General features: G+C 37.6%; 1 protein-coding gene across 1 annotated transcript in view; it reads left to right on the top strand.

The window, feature by feature from the left end:
- Nucleotides 1-16,206, top strand: part of GPR155 (G protein-coupled receptor 155) — a 49,505-nt gene that overhangs the window by 5,358 nt on the left and 27,941 nt on the right. The window contains exons 3-6 of the mRNA XM_030326024.1: nucleotides 8,742-9,141; nucleotides 12,647-12,812; nucleotides 13,692-13,847; nucleotides 15,806-15,889. Of these exons, the coding sequence (XP_030181884.1) occupies nucleotides 8,742-9,141; nucleotides 12,647-12,812; nucleotides 13,692-13,847; nucleotides 15,806-15,889 (806 nt within the window). The remainder of the gene's footprint in view (nucleotides 1-8,741; nucleotides 9,142-12,646; nucleotides 12,813-13,691; nucleotides 13,848-15,805; nucleotides 15,890-16,206) is intronic.

Here is a 16,206-nt window from a genome sequence, read left to right as displayed (position 1 = left end):
TTTTAAGAGGTAGCAAAATTTAATCCTTTAATTTATCTAAGCATTTGTTAGTGATAGATATTTATTCATATATCTAAAAGAATCTCTCAGGGCACTTGGCTGGTTCAGTCAGTAGAGTATGCGAATCTTGATCTTGGAGTCATGAGTTCAAACTCCACTTTGGGGGTAGAGTTTACTTAAAAAAAATCATGAAGCCTCATTCCAAACCACTGTACTTTGTACTACCCCACAGTGCCTACACCCAAAAGGGAATAAATCTTTTAATAAAATTTTAAAATCTCTCGTATTTTTTCTTAACTATTTCTTAAATTAGGATTAATTCTATCTTTCCTCAACTTCAGAGTTTGAAGTTCCTTCAAGAGTCGACCTAAAATAAGTAGTCATATCCAAATAAACTTTAAAAATCATCTTTCTAATATATTCTTTTTCTTCTCAATAATCACATGAAAGAAGTTCAGGTCCAGAAGGGATCAGATTCTGATTTAAATTATATAAAAAAGATAGACATATGTGTGTATAAAAATAGTTATTGTTAGGGGCGCCTGGGTGGCGCAGTCGGTTAAGCATCCGACTTCAGCCAGGTCACGATCTCGCGGTCTGTGAGTTCGAGCCCCGCGTCAGGCTCTGAGCCTGGAGCCTGTTTCCGATTCTGTGTCTCCTTCTCTCTCTGCCCCTCCCCCGTTCATGCTCTGTCTCTCTCTGTCCCAAAAATAAATAAACGTTGAAAAAAAAAATTAAAAAAAAAAAATAGTTATTGTTAAATGTTATCAGTGGAAATGTATGAGTGACTTTTTCTTACCATCTAGAGTACATATTGTTTTATATTAAAGCTTGTTTTTGAGCTTGTTATTCAAAATGTCAATTTACTTCAATTGAGTTAACTTCTTGTTTAAGAACAAAAATGGTGAAGGCTTTTTTACCACTTCAACTCTTCCTTCTTAACCTTTCCAACTCTTTAGGCTGCCTAATTTTATGTTTCTATGTGTGTTTGTTTTCCTGATAAAACATACCAATTTGGGATATTGAGTTATCTTGAACATATCCTTTTTTTTTTTTTTTTTTAGAACACCTACCACTAAGCAAATATCTCCTTAGTAGCTACTTTTTATATTTTTATTTTTAAGTTAAAAGTTAATGTTGTGTTTTGACCATGTATCATAATGTGAGGACCTGAGTATTGTGGATAGAGTCATTCATTCATTCACTCATTCATACGGACCTGTTAGGTTCCAATGATTGTGCCAGCTGCTGCAAATACACCTGTCAACAAAGTTCTTGTACATATTGAATTTACACTTTAATGTGAAAATAACATTAAAATTAAAATAATATCAAGTAATGGCAAGTACCATAAAAACAGTTGTTTGGATAGGAATGAGGAGGTCAGTAAAGACGTCTCTGATAGTATATCTTCTGAGCAGAGACCGAAAGAAATGTAATGAAACAGACAACTGAAAACTACGATTAACTTTCAGATTCCTTATTCAGTAGTTTTAAAACTCTCCCCACCCCCCAAATTGTTATTATTTTACCACTGGCACCAAAAGGATTCTAGTGGATATATTTTCCTTTTTCTCCTCCTTTGGCCCTCCTGCATCTTGCTTACCAGAAATGGAGCTAAATCTTAGAAACTAAATAACTGTGAGTAAAGCAGGAGGCTTGTGAGAGAGGGAGAGTAGGCTCTTCGATGACTGGGCTATAAATAGAAACTACATAGGTGTTCCTTTAAGGATACTGAATTTTATTTTATTTTTTTTTAATTTTTTTTTAATGTTTATTTATTTTTGAGACAGAGACAGAGCATGAACGGGGGAGGGTCAGAGAGAGGGAGACACAGAGTCTGAAACAGGCTCCAGGCTCTGAGCTGTCAGCACAGAGCCCGACGCGGGGCTTGAACTCACGGACCGTGAGATCATGACCTGAGCCAAAGTCGGACGCTTAACCGATCAAGCCACCCAGGCGCCCCAAGGATACTGAATTTTAAAATTAAGGATGAACCAAGCATTAAAATAAAAACTGGAGGGGCGCCTGGGTGGCGCAGTCGGTTGAGCGTCCGACTTCAGCCAGGTCACGATCTCGCGGCCTGTGAGTTCGAGCCCCGCGTCGGGCTCTGGGCTGATGGCTCAGAGCCTGGAGCCTGTTTCTGATTCTGTGTCTCCCTCTCTCTCTGCCCCTCGCCCGTTCATGCTCTGTCTCTCTCTGTCCCAAAAATAAATAAACGTTGAAAAAAAATTTTTTTAAAAAATAAAATAAAAACTGGAAATAAAAGAGCAAAGAGTTAACGTGTTTGTCAATCTCTTCAGGAGCATTAATAATGTAAATTTGTCAAGGTATTTATGGCATAAGGACCTTACAAGTGGCTTGGTGTCATAGTGTTAAGTATTGAACAAATATTACATTATCTTAATTTAGCTATAATCTAGAAGTATATAGTTTCATGCTCTCATAGATTAGTAAGTCCATAACTAAACAGAACTAACGTTTGTAACTTTATAGTTTATAGAGTATTTTCTCATATATTTATCTCATCTGAGGTAGGGCAGATATTTGTAATCCTCATTTTCAAATAAAGAGACAGGCTTACAGGGATTTGATTGTCTTATCCCAGGTCACACAGCTAACAGGTGACTGAGATCCAAACCTAGGCCTCTTGATTCTAAATCCTGGGGCATTCTCTTATGCCACACAGTTACATAACATGCCCATGTAATCTTCAGAAGACCTAACTAGCCTGTGTAACCCATTAATGTCAGAGAGGATCAAAGATACATTTGACCATGTATTATAATGTGAGGACCTGAGTATTGTGGATATAGTCATATATCTAAAAGTGTTCTATAAAATGAATAGCAGTGGAAAAAGACCTATTAGATGAGCTATCCATTTTTTAAAAATATAACTTATTGTCAAGTTGGCTAACATACAGTGAATACAGTGTGCTCTTGGTTTGGGGGGCTCATTCCAACAAGTGCCCATCACCCATTTTCCCCTCTCCCCGCCCACCCCCCCCCCCCAGTCAATCCTCAGTTTGTTCTCTGTATTTATGGTTTCCTTCCTCCCTCTCTGTTTGTAATATTTTTTCCCCTTCCCTTCCCCCATGGTCTTCTGTTAAGTTTCTCAAGTTGCACATATGAGTGAAAACATGATATCTTTCTCTGACTTCTTTCACTTAGCACAATACCCTCCAATTCTATCCACGTTGCTACAAATGGCAGGATTTCATTCTTTCTCCTTGCCAAGTAGTATTCCATTATATATATAAACCACATCTTTATCCATTCGTCAGTTGGTGGACATTCAGGCTCTTTCCATAACTTGGCTATTGTTGAAAGCTCTGCTGTAAACATTGGAGTACATGTACCCCTATGAATCAGCACTCCTGTATCCCTTGGGTAAATTCTTAGTAGTGCTATTGCTGGGTCGTAGGGTAGATCTATTTTTAATTTTTTGAGGAACCTCCACACTGTTTTCCCGAGCAGCTGCACCAGTTTGCATTCCCACCAACAGTGCAAGAGGGTTCTCCATTTTCATTTTAAGACAGAATCTCCAAATCAAAAATGTAGTCTGCTATTTTCATCACTGTTTTCCTTATGTCCTACACTAGATCATTGAATCTGGTAATAATCATGTTCCTAGCAGTGTGCTAGTCCAATTTTACTGATGATTATCCTTCTAAATTTTGAGTTCTCATTTTTTGTTTTCAAATTACAAATAATATAAGATCTCTTGTAACATTGGGTTGTAGACAGTACCTTTCCAGAAACCAATAGTATAAACAAAAGTGCTTTCTCACGTATCTGCAGATTGGAAGGTATGATACAGAACTGTAGGGCTGTGTATGTGCTCCAATGGGCTTATTTATTACTGCTTCATGCCCATCTGCCTTCTGGACTTTTTTAGGATAAACAGAGAAGACTGTGTCTCTACAGAGAAGACCCTTTCTTTCTGTTTGTTATGTGGTGTCCCCCAAGGTATTGCCACTCTCTTGTTAACAGATAAGCATCATAGGTTTTAAAAAATGTCCTTTTAAAGACTGCTTTTGTTGCACAATATCAGTCCAATTTACAGGTGATTCAGGAGAAGGTGGATAAGTTAATGAAAGAAAATTAAGGACAGTCATGTTTCCTTTTTCTGTATATTATGACAATTATAACAGTCTATGAAATTACATTAAAATGATTTATCTATATTCAAATGACAGAATGCTACAGTACATTTAACAGACTAAAAGAGAAGCTTGCCGTTTTTAGAACAATTCTTTTCAAAGGTACTTTAAGAAATATGAGTCTCAGAAGAAACCAAGAATCTACCAAGAAGAAATGTTGATTTCAGCAAATCAGAAGGTTCCCTACCTCTGTCATTACAAGATACTAATAAGGCATAGTTAAGTCCTATAATTTATTCTTCTAAACAATGCTGATAGTGTAAGTACCCCAACTAATCATAATTATGCTCTAGTGCTTGAGCTGTAAACAGAAAGGAAATGAAGCATCTAACTATATGCCATTAAATAATAGAATGATCTTGTCTGGGTCTTAGTGTTATTTGCTAGGGATTGAAACCTGGCAGGAATCAAAATAGGAGCCACAGTGGGTGGCTAATTTTGTCTTAGTTCCTCATAGTGGGATTCTCTCCTCCTGCCCAAGAGCCTTATTTGTAAGTATTAATTAATTAGAACTTAATAAGTGATATAATTATTAGAAATCGAATTTGTTAGTATAGGTCACTACTTTCATATATGTTTTTCAGATTTGAAAAACCATCTTTCAAAAAAAACCACCTTTCAATTGGTAACAAAACACTGCCAGTTCATAGATAAATATATAACTTTAATTATGCAAATGAATGGCAGAATTGGACTGAAATTTCCATGTTGAACCTTATTCTTCTAGTAATTTAGCAATTATTTATTCATTCCCAATTTTTTGCTCTCTCCCACTAGATTGTACCTTTTTTTGCCTTCACATATCTGTTCAACTGGTTTAAAATAATAGTAATCTGCTTTATAAATACTTGGAATAAGAAAAAAGAAAAAAAAAACCTGTGTACAAAAAGAAACAGGTTTAAGAGATAACAATTAGATATAAATTGCTGTGTGTTACAAAATGCATTTTTAAAAAAAATATTTTAAGAGAGAGAGCACAAGTGGTGGGGGAGCAGAGAGCAAGGGAGAGAGAATCCCAAGCAGGCTCCAAGCTGTCAGCGCAGAGCCCGACGCGGAACTCAATCTCACGAACCATGAGACCATGACCTGAGCTGAAATCAAGAGTTGGATGCTCAACTGACTGAGCCACCCAGGCACCCCTACAGAATACATTTTTACTTTGAAAACTTTGACATTCATTGATATGTTAATTCCATTCAGCAAATATTTTTTGGATTTGTTCAGCACGATGCTGGGGACTGGGGGTTATGACAATGTGCCTTCAGGGAACTTAGAATGTGGTGAGAAACAACTTCTATGAAACAAGGTGCCAGAGCCATCCAGAGAGGAGACCCAGGATATAGACTGAAGACCTGGAGGAAGCATTGGTACCTGAGACAGGCCTTAAACTATAGGTAGGATTTAGGTAAGGAAAGAGAGACTTCAACAAGTTGGGGAATGATGATCAGCGTGTAGAACTTGTAATTATGAACCTGGTGTTTGTCCGGGGAAACTGTGATATTAATCGCCGGTGGAGGCTTTGCACGAAAGAATAGTGAGCGATGAGCTGCATGAGGAAGGGACCCCTTGTGGAGACTGGACTATGAATGCCAATAGAAAGGCTTTAGAGCGATTCCCGTGGAAGGTGAGCACTGTGGGAAAATCCTAAGTTTTGAAAGGTAAGATTTAGAAGATACTGTTGGCAGTGAATAAAATGGATCAAGGGAGTGGTCAAGAAAAAACAAAAAAGAATAGAAGTTGATATAAACACATTAATCCAATTCTGAGATTTTTGACTAGTGGTTCAAGAGGAGAAAATACAAAAGATCCTGCAAAAGAAGAAAGTATGTGGTCATTGCTTAGCCATAGATAATGATAAGGCTGCTGCTCAAATTTGTATTGAGCTCTTAGTTTTTATTTTTGTTAATGTTCTTTTATTCATTTTGAGAGAGAGGGAGAGAGCAAGAGACCGTGAGCAGGGGAGGGGCAGAGAGAGGAGAGAGAGAATCCCAAGCAGACTCTGTACTGCCACTGCAGAGCCCAATGTAGGGCTTGAACTCAAGAACCATGAGATCATGACCTGAGCCGAAATCAGGAGTCAGACACTTAACCGGAAGGAGCCACCCACGTGCCCCTGCACTGAGTTTGTAAAACAATCTAAAATCCATTTTCCTATGGTGATTAAGTGCTAGCATGCTGGCAATGGTTAATTTCTGGAAAAAGGCCTTTACTTAAGGGGATTTGTGTGATAAAAGTTGTCAAAGGAAACACTATGTGCATTTTAGTGGCCACTTGGGAAAACTCTTGTACGCAGATTGAAAATACAAGGCTTTCCAAAATATGCTCTCTGTTTTAATAATTGAGTGGTGAGCAGGTATGGAAGCCTTTCTCCTAGAGATGCAATATCTAAGTAGAAGTGTAGCTGTCTAGAAATAGTTATCAAGAGTGCTGCCTTTTTTTTTTTTTTTTTTTTACTTAAAAGATAAAATCTTATGAAATGTGAAAGAACACCACTAAGAGATACAGATAGAGCTCGTGTATCTAATTTGGAAATTAGTGGGCAGAATTTGTGATGTTTTATGTAATCAAATATGTTTTGTTTAGCCACTGCTTCATTTCAGAGGTATTATAGACCTCTGTAAGTGCTTAGCTAAAAAAAAAAAAAAAAAAAAAAGAATGGAATCCTACAAAAAAGTAGGTTTTAGCTCATGAGAACCAGGTAGGCTTCTAAAGGTTATACAATCTAGTTATGTAACTTTAACAGGAAAGGTGCATGACATTAACTGAACTTATGTATCCTGAGTAAGTAAACAAATATAGTTTCCTACCTGTGAAACTTTATCTTAATGTAAATTGAGAAATCTAATCTTTCACATTTTTGCACATGATTGCCTCTGTCTTTGCGAGTGATTGTGGCTGTTCATTTTTTTTTTTTTTAATCTTTCTTTCTCAACCTCAAATCATTTGTGAATCAACCTTTATATGTGGTAGGTTGAATTTCAGAACTCATTGCCAAATATGTGCCTGGAGACCGGGTTGCTTATTCTAAGGCTCTGTGTTGGTCCGACCACCCCCAAACCGGACCACTATCCCTCATGATCACCGATGAACTGCTTGAAGTCTGATCCAACCCACCCACCCCCTTCCAAGGAGACTCATTTTATGCACTGGTTAGGTTCTAAAGTCATGCAAACTCTTGAAAATCTGTTAAGTCACCTGCAGAATACAGCACACATACTTTGTATATATTGTACCATTTCTCATAAGTCTGAAACAGCCAGATTTTTTTCTCTAGCATTGTTGTTCATCAATGAACAAGTGAAGTGATTAGTTTGCATTTGGGAACATGCTCAATGGGGAGAAAATGAATCTTTTGTTTTCCTAAGAGAGCATAGTTGAATTTGTGTTAATTAAATGTGTTCTACTGTGTACTCAACTGTATTCTCCTCCCAAACATTCCTTAGATCACCTTTTCATTCCTAATTCTTCAACATCTACACTGGGTTTTCCTAAAGGCATTCATTCATTCCTTCTTATTCCTCTCAAATGGAGACCACTTATTTTCTCTTCACCTGCATCCTATATGAGCAATAGGAGGCAGAGCTGGCATTCTCATAGCCTCCTTGTACCTCTGACAGGCCATTACTCTGCTCTTTTGCAAGAACTGCTTCTTTGGGGTTCATGCTGCCTGCCTCAACCGTTCATCCTCATTGCTGTCATCTGCCGACCTCATTCTGATCACTCCTCCTCATTTAGTGAAGACTTTAATATCTGGCTCATTGTCATCCTCTCCACCCCCAAGTTTTGCCATTATCTTCTTTGACTTTAGTATCTGTGTGAACTACCTATTAAGTTCTCTGCCCATTCAGTTCCCTGACTTCATTGTCTCCAGTGATGTTTACACCCTTTCAGCCATCAATTCCCACGCCACATCTGGGACCTAGTCTTCTGGGAAATACTAAGTTCAGTAGCTCACTATCTGACTTACTCTGAACTCCTAACCTTCCAACTACTTGTCATTCTAGGACTTCGTAGGGACCTCCAGTCCCTGATTCCTCAGCTTTTTATCTGAGAGCCATCTCCCATCTTTACTTCTTTTCCACCATAGCTTGGACTCTATCCTTTCATTGCTCATATTTTTGTTCACTGTCTCCTCCCCTCTCCTCCACCCTCTGTAGTCTGGCTTCAGTTCCCCACTCCAGTGAAACTCTCTCAAGGGAACCAAAGTACCTTGTTGCTCTTATTACTTAAATGTTTAATTTCTTACTAGATGTTTTCTTTTAATAATTCCACAATTCTGTCCTTTTATCGAGACTACTCTTAGCCTGTACATAATAAAAATTAGTAGGTCTCACTAATGATAATTTTTTAAAGTTGATGATCATTTTATAAGCTAAATATAATTTAATATAATGTGTTTTTCTTTTCAGCTTTATTATTAAAATTTACTTTTCCAAAGTAGGCTAATGAGGTCATTGTGCACTATTTAGATTAATTTAAAATGTTATAATTAATCATGGAAAACATTATATGAATAATTTATTCATGCATTTCTGTGGTAATCATTTTTGAAACAATTTTAATTCGTGTTTTGCAGTTGAAGCCTTATATCAAACTACATACCCAGAATATCTCCAGTACATTTACTTGGTGGCACCAATATCTCTTATGATGTTAAACCCTATAGGGTTTATCTTCTGTGAAATCCAGAAGTGGAAAGACACTCAAAATGCTTCTCAAAACAAAGTGAAAATTGTAGGACTTGGACTTCTGCGTGTTTTACAGAACCCAATAGTATTTATGGTTTTCATTGGCATTGCCTTCAATTTTATTCTTGATCAAAAGGTGCCCGTATATATGGAAAATTTTCTTGATGGACTTGCAAACTCTTTTTCTGGATCAGCTCTATTTTATCTTGGTCTTACAATGGTGGGAAAAATAAAGAAACTGAAGAAGTCGGCATTTATTGTACTGATTCTTCTCATCACAGCTAAACTGTAAGTTTCACTTACTTAACTTGGGGACTGTCCTCTGTGAAAGCCTTATTTAGTCAATTCATTAGATGTGTCTATGACTATTTTCTCCTTTAAATAATCTGAGAGTAATAATGCCTCCTAACTGAGTAGTTGTGATTTGAAGGAAAATGTGATGTTGGTGTATTGTGGAAAGTTATTTCCTTATTCTGTGTAGATTATTCTTCCCATTTTCCTGACAGAAAATGAAGACTATTGGTTTCTCTTTAACTTTTATATAAATTTACTTAATATCTACTAACGTCCCAGTTGATCATATTTTTAAAGGAAATTTTACAAGATTTCTAAGTTTTCTAAATCTTTTAAAACCCTATTACTCATGAGGAAAACAATAATTTTGAATATAAGCTTTTTTTTCATGAATTTGGGGAAAATATAATTCTGTGGATGGTTGAACTTTCTAAATATAGGTAAGTCAGTACAAATGATTATTACCAATCCTCTGATCCTAGCCTATCAAGTAAAGTTTCTTTTATCAGTTTCTTAGTCAACAGTTTTTCAGCTTACTTAGCTCATTGGCCATGGAGTTATATTTCATGGTGCGGGTGACATAATTTTACTGTGACACTACCCCAAGGCACTTGGGGCATACTTAACTATTGAAATCAGCTCTTGTATAGACAGTTAAATTCACAAGAGCAGTGCAATATGAAATTGCATCTATATTTTCAAAATAATAAAAATGAATATAACTTTTGAAAATTATTTATGGTGTGGTACTCTTCTTGGAAATAAAGAATTAATTAGTATTGCCACAGTAATAAATATGGTTCTAATGATTGTCAATTTCAACTTATAAGTAGAATTTAAATATTCTCATTTAAAAAGTCTTTTTTTTAAGTTTATTTATTTATTTTGAGAGAGAGAGAGAGAGAGAGAGAGAGAGAGAGAATCCCAAGCAGCCTCCACACGGTCAGTGTGGAGCCCAACATGGGACTTGAACCCACAGACCATGAGATCATGGGCTGAGCTGAAATCCAGAGTCAGACGCTTAACCAACTGAGCCACCCGGGTGTCCCCAAAATCTTTTTCCTTAAAAAAATTTTTTTTTCTTGGTCTTTGATCCCTATTACATATCTTTATCTATTTTTTCTAATTACAAAATACATGTAAGAGCAGTTCTTTATTCTATATAGAGCATATCTCTAGGTGCTACTAGGACAATGTTATCACCTGCCTGGCCTTTTTTTTTTCTTTTTTAATGTTTATTTATTTTTGAGACAGAGAGAGACAGAGCATGAACGGGGGAGGGTCAGAGAGAGGGAGACACAGACTCTGAAACAGGCTCCAGGCTCTGAGCTGTCAGCACAGAGCCCGACGCGGGGCTCGAACTCACGGACCGCGAGATCATGACCTGAGCCGAAGTCGGCCACTTAACCGACTGAGCCACCCAGGCGCCCCTGGCCTTGTTCTTTTTAAGAGCTTCATCAGCTCAGCTTTCCTTACTTATATGGTCTTTCTATGGAATCCTGAAGGATTTGTTTAATCACTGACTCTTCACCAAGTCTGGATTTCGCCACTTCTCTGCTCTGCTTCATTGTTTCAGTTCCCTTTGCCAAACCCTTTGGTCTCTACAGTGATGCAGAAGTAATTGTAAGATACTTATTTTTCTGTTGGCTTTCAGAATCTAATTGAACAGCAATGTTATTAATACCTGAATACGTTTAAACCCCAAATCATAATAAAGATCAGGGTTTTTTTTCCAAAAAGAAGTTTAGTAATTTTCTTGAAAAAAGTTTACTCGGGTTATCGATCTTTTTTTCTTTTAACATTTCAGTTTGTTAGTAAAGAAAACAAGAAACAGCAGCTACAACTACAACCTTTACACATTTTTTGTAAGAAAATTATTTGTAGAACAAAAACTGAGTTTTCTCCTCCTAATCTCTGATGTTGAAAGTATTTTTATTTTTTTATTAAAAAATTTTAATGTTTTTATTTTGTTTTTGAGAGACAGACAGACAAACAGACAGAGCATGAGCTGGGGAGGGGTAGAGAGAGAGAGGGAGACACAGAATCCGCAACAGGCTCCAGGCTCTGAGCTGTCAGCACAGAGCCCGACATGGGGCTCCAACCCATGAACCCCAAGATTGTGACCTGGGCAGCAGTCAGATGCTTAACTGACTGAGCCACCCAGGTGCCCAGAAAGTATTTTTAGAATGTTGTTACACTTAAGGGCATCCGGGTTGATGCCTAATCAACATCAGTTGATTAAGTGTCCAACTCTTTTTTTTTTTTTATGTTTATTCATTTATTTTAAGAGAGAGAGTATGGGGGCGCCTGGGTGGCGCAGTCGGTTAAGCGTCCGACTTCAGCCAGGTCACGATCTCGCGGTCTGTGAGTTCGAGCCCCGCGTCGGGCTCTGGGCTGATGGCCTGGAGCCTGTTTCCGATGCTGTGTCTCCCTCTCTCTCTGCCCCTCCCCCGTTCATGCTCTGTCTCTCTCTGTCCCAAAAATAAATAAACGTTGAAAAAAAAATTAAAAAAAAAAAAAAAGAGAGAGAGTATGTTTGAGCAAGCAGGGGAGGGGCAGAAAGAGAGAGAGAGAAAGAATTCCAAGGGAACTCGTGCTGTCCGCGCAGAGCTCAACTCAGGGCTCCATCCAGTGAACCACGAGATCGTGACCAGAGCCAAAATCAAGAGTAGGACACTTAACCAGCTCAGCCACCCAGGCGCCCCAAACATCCAACTCTTGATTTCAGCCCGGATTATGATCTCACAATTGGTGGTGAGGTTGATGGAGCCCCACATCAGTGGCTGTGCTGACAGCCTGGAGCCTATTTAAGATTCTCAGGGCAGGGCACCTGGGTGGCTCAGTCAGTTGGATATCTGACTCTTGATTTCAGGTTAGGTCATGATCTCATGGTTCTCGAGTTTGAGCCCCGAGTAGGGTCCTGCACTCTCTTCCTCTCTCTGCTCCCCTGCCCCCTCCCCCGTGCACACGTGCTCTCTCTCTCTCAAAAATAAATTTTAAAACTTATGAAAAAAGACTTTCTCTGACCCTCTTGCCCCTCCATACCTTGTACAATCTCTCTCTCTAAAAAAATTAAAAATAGAGCACCTGGGTGGCTCAGTTGGTTGTGTCCGACTTATGCTCAGGTGTTGATCTTATGGCCAGTGGTTTCAAGCCCCACATCAGGGCTCTGTGCTAACAGTGTGGAGCCTGCTTGGGATTTTCTCTCTCCCTTTCTCTCTGCCCCTCTCCCCCATGTGCTCTCTCTCTCTCCTTCAAAATGAATAAATAAACTAAAATAAAAGAGAACATTATTACACTTAAATGGCTCCAAGTTGAATTCTTGATTCTTTCAAAATGTTCACAAGTAGACATGCAGAGAATATATGCATGCAAGTAGATACTCCTCCTGGGCAGGAGAAGAAGAATAACCTAATGCCAAGTTCACTAGAACAATCTCCCCCTTGGGGTCCAGCATGCTTTGATGTCAAGTGAATGACACATTTCTTGTTTTTTTCAGGCTGGTGCTGCCACTTCTGTGTAGAGAAATGGTGGAACTCCTGGACAAGGGCGACAGTGTAGTGAACCATACAAGTTTATCAAATTATGCATTTTTGTATGGCGTCTTTCCTGTAGCGCCAGGCGTGGCTATCTTTGCAACACAGTTCAACATGGAAGTCGAGATTGTATGTATACACTGTTCTCTAAGTTTGACTGTCCAGTTAGGAGAAAAATGAATTTTTAAAACACAGAAATAAGCATTCTTTTATGAGAATTTGATATGTGTAAGCTACTTCATTGTAAATAAGGAGGCATCGTGTAACATCCTGTAATAATAGTTATTTAATGCAGGGTCTTTTCTCAGCCGTTGCTTTTTTCCTTAGTCTTTTTAGATTTCAAATATTTCATTGTTGTACTTATACTGAAGCCTAGAGATTATCTACAGAATGGTAACTTTTGAAATTTTGGGTAAAAAAAAAAAAAGTTTCATTCACTGATAATTCAAACAGCAGATGCAAAACACCACATAATGAATTGCAGTAAATAGCTAAAATTAATTAATACCAAATTATTAGCCTTGTCTAAGCATATTGTACATGTTCCTTACAGTATTAGACTAAATGTTTTTGAAATATAACAAAGGAACTAAATTACTTAACAAAGGTTAGTTCCATTATTTAATCTGCATGGTAATTTTTTTTTCGATTTTTTTGCCCTATATTTTATGAAATAGTGTGGAAGGAAACTGGTCATCAGTTTAATTAGATCATTAATATGGTTTACTGTCTAGAACCTAGAAGATTACCATCAGCATGGGATGTCTAGTATTGGTTATGTACAAATATTAATTGAGCATGGATTGGAAGAGCCAAAGGAACTTAACTGTGTTTTCTTTTAAGGACTCTCAGAAATGGGGAATGCAGCATTAGAGAATATGCTGGAATTTGTGGTGTCTTTTTACTGACTCTTTTATTTTAGAATGTCTTCGTGTGGTGTGGCTATTTAAAGTTTAGAGTAATTGTTTATCGACAGTGTGACCCTCAATTTGATTTCATTTTTTGCAGATAACCTCAGGGATGGTCATAAGCACATTTGTGTCTGCACCAATCATGTACGTTTCTGCCTGGTTACTAACCTTTCCCACTATGGACCCTAAGCCATTGGCGTATGCCATCCAGAATGTTAGTTTTGATATAAGTATTATCAGCCTTGTCTCCTTGGTAAGTATGTCTCAGTGTAAAAATGAATGAAAACACAGAATGAGTTTGAGAATAGCTTGGTAACAGGAAGTTAGGGATTTAAAATGTATTTTAAAAAATCTTAGGCAATAGAGAAAGCTAAAGCTTACGCATAAAATGTACATATCAGCCTTGCGAGTTGTGTCTTTTGTTTTGAGAGTTAGTCATAGAGCAGACAAGGCATGAGATTTAGTCAGACCTGGATTTGGACTGTGGCCCTGTCACAAACTAGCTGTGTGTCTCCAAACTTCAGTTGTCTCAGCTGTGAGCTGGAGATACTAATTTTACCCATTTCCATGGATTGTTTTAAGGATTACATGAGACAATATATGTGAAAAGCCTCTGCAAATGGCGAATCACTATACAAATAATAGCTGTTGTAGAATCATGGTTGGAAGGGATCATCTGTCCATCCATTTAATGTTAATGAAGCTTTCTGGATGAATCTAGTTCAAATTAAATACTTAAACATTTGACGGCTAGAGTATCCTGTAGCTCACGTTGCCTATGGAATTCAAGCGGTATTCTGGATGGGGGGGCGGGGGGAAGACAACTTTTACTGTTAAGGGAAAGGAGATAGGGATGAACATGTATTCTGACAACAAATAAATGTGTGATTAATGTAATTTTTAGGAAATTTCACTTCTGTTACATATTGTTAAAATCTGTGCCCTTTGGTAAGAGGACTGGGGAGAGAGATGATATAAATGTTGATTGAAATGAGGGCAGAAGAAAGAAGGAAATTTACCAGCATCCTTAGCTGGCCACTTTAGAGGGAGAATAGAAACCCAATTCTTTCAAATATAAGGGATGCAAGACAGTTCATCTTAAGGTGGGCAATGTGTGTTGTTCCAAATAAGACTACCTGGAATTTAGTTACTTTATGAGCCAGTATGGTGGCATTTAAAAGAGGAAAACTTAGAATAATGCATTATAACTGCATCTCCCGCTAAAGATCTTTTCCTGAATAGTTGGTGAACCTGTGTGCTACCCCAGCCGCCAAAAGTAGGCAAAGTTAGGACATGGCCCTGGTCAAGGCATTAGTTCTTAAAGACCCTGTCATTTTTGAACAGTTAATTTGTGATAGGATCTCCTCATTTTTTTTTCAAAGTATAAATGATATATAATTATGAGTTTCAGGAGTACATCATAGTGATTTGACATTTTTATACATTATGAAATGATCGCCATGATAAAACTGGTTACCATTTGTCACTATTCAAAGTTATTGCAATGTTATTGACTATGTTTTCTATGCTGTACATTAAGTCCCCAGGACATATTTATTTCATAACTGGAAATTTGTACTTTTCAGTCCCCCTGACCTGTTTCACCTACCACTCAACTCCTCCCCCTTCTGATGGCCAACAGTTTCCTGTATCTATGAGTCTGTTTCTGTTTTGTTTGTTCATTTGGTTTGTTTTGGGGATTCCATATGGAAGTGAAATCATTTACTATTTATGTTTCTCTGTCTGACTTATTTCACTTAGCATAATACCTTCTAGGTCCATCTATGTTGTTACATCTCCATGCTATTTATATAGCATGGATATAGTAATTTACCTTAATATTTTGGGGGGGAACTAGGCAGATTAAAGTAAGTAAAATACTGGAATTTCTTTTGAACCAAGATAAACAGAATCCTTTAAAGAAGCTAATAAGGGGTATCTGGGTGGCTCAGTCAGTTAAGCGTCCAACTCTTGATTTCCGCTCAGGTCATGATCTCATGGTGGTGAGCTTGAGCCCCACATGGGGCTCTGCACTGGGTGCGGAGCCTGCTTAAGATCCTCACTCCCCTCCTCCCTCTGCCCCTCCTCTGCTTATGCACACCAGTGTGCAGTCTCTCTCTCTCTCAAAAAAGAGCTAATCAATGAGTTATTTGATAAGGAGTTATTAAGGTTTTAAAAACCTAAGTAACTTTTGAACCTTTTGTCTTTAAGATCTGGTCTCTGGCTATTCTTCTTTTGAGTAAGAAATATAAACAGCTCCCTCATATGCTTACAACTAATTTACTGATCGCTCAGGTTAGTAAACATATAGATATTTGGAATTATGCTTTTTTCATTGATTATTCTACTGTAGAGGAGAAAATTATTTCGCTGGGTTTTTCCAGTTATAAAGTCAAAAGTATTTTTTACTGAATGCAGTCAGTTACAACTTGATTACAATTAATTCATGCCTAATTTATTATATACCACAGTAGGTCTTGAACTGTATATAAAGGCTGATAATGGTGGGCAGTGATAATTTTGCATTTTTTAATAGAAATAACTGAATCATTAAAGATTGAATTCTCTCACATTTTTAATAGAAATAATTGAGTCACTAAAGGTTGAATTCT

Source organism: Lynx canadensis, chromosome C1 (genome assembly GCF_007474595.2).
Source record: "Lynx canadensis isolate LIC74 chromosome C1, mLynCan4.pri.v2, whole genome shotgun sequence".
Lineage (NCBI taxonomy): Eukaryota > Metazoa > Chordata > Mammalia > Carnivora > Felidae > Lynx > Lynx canadensis.
The sequence above is the reverse complement of the archived record's forward strand: the minus strand, read 5'-3'. Positions and strand labels throughout refer to the sequence as shown.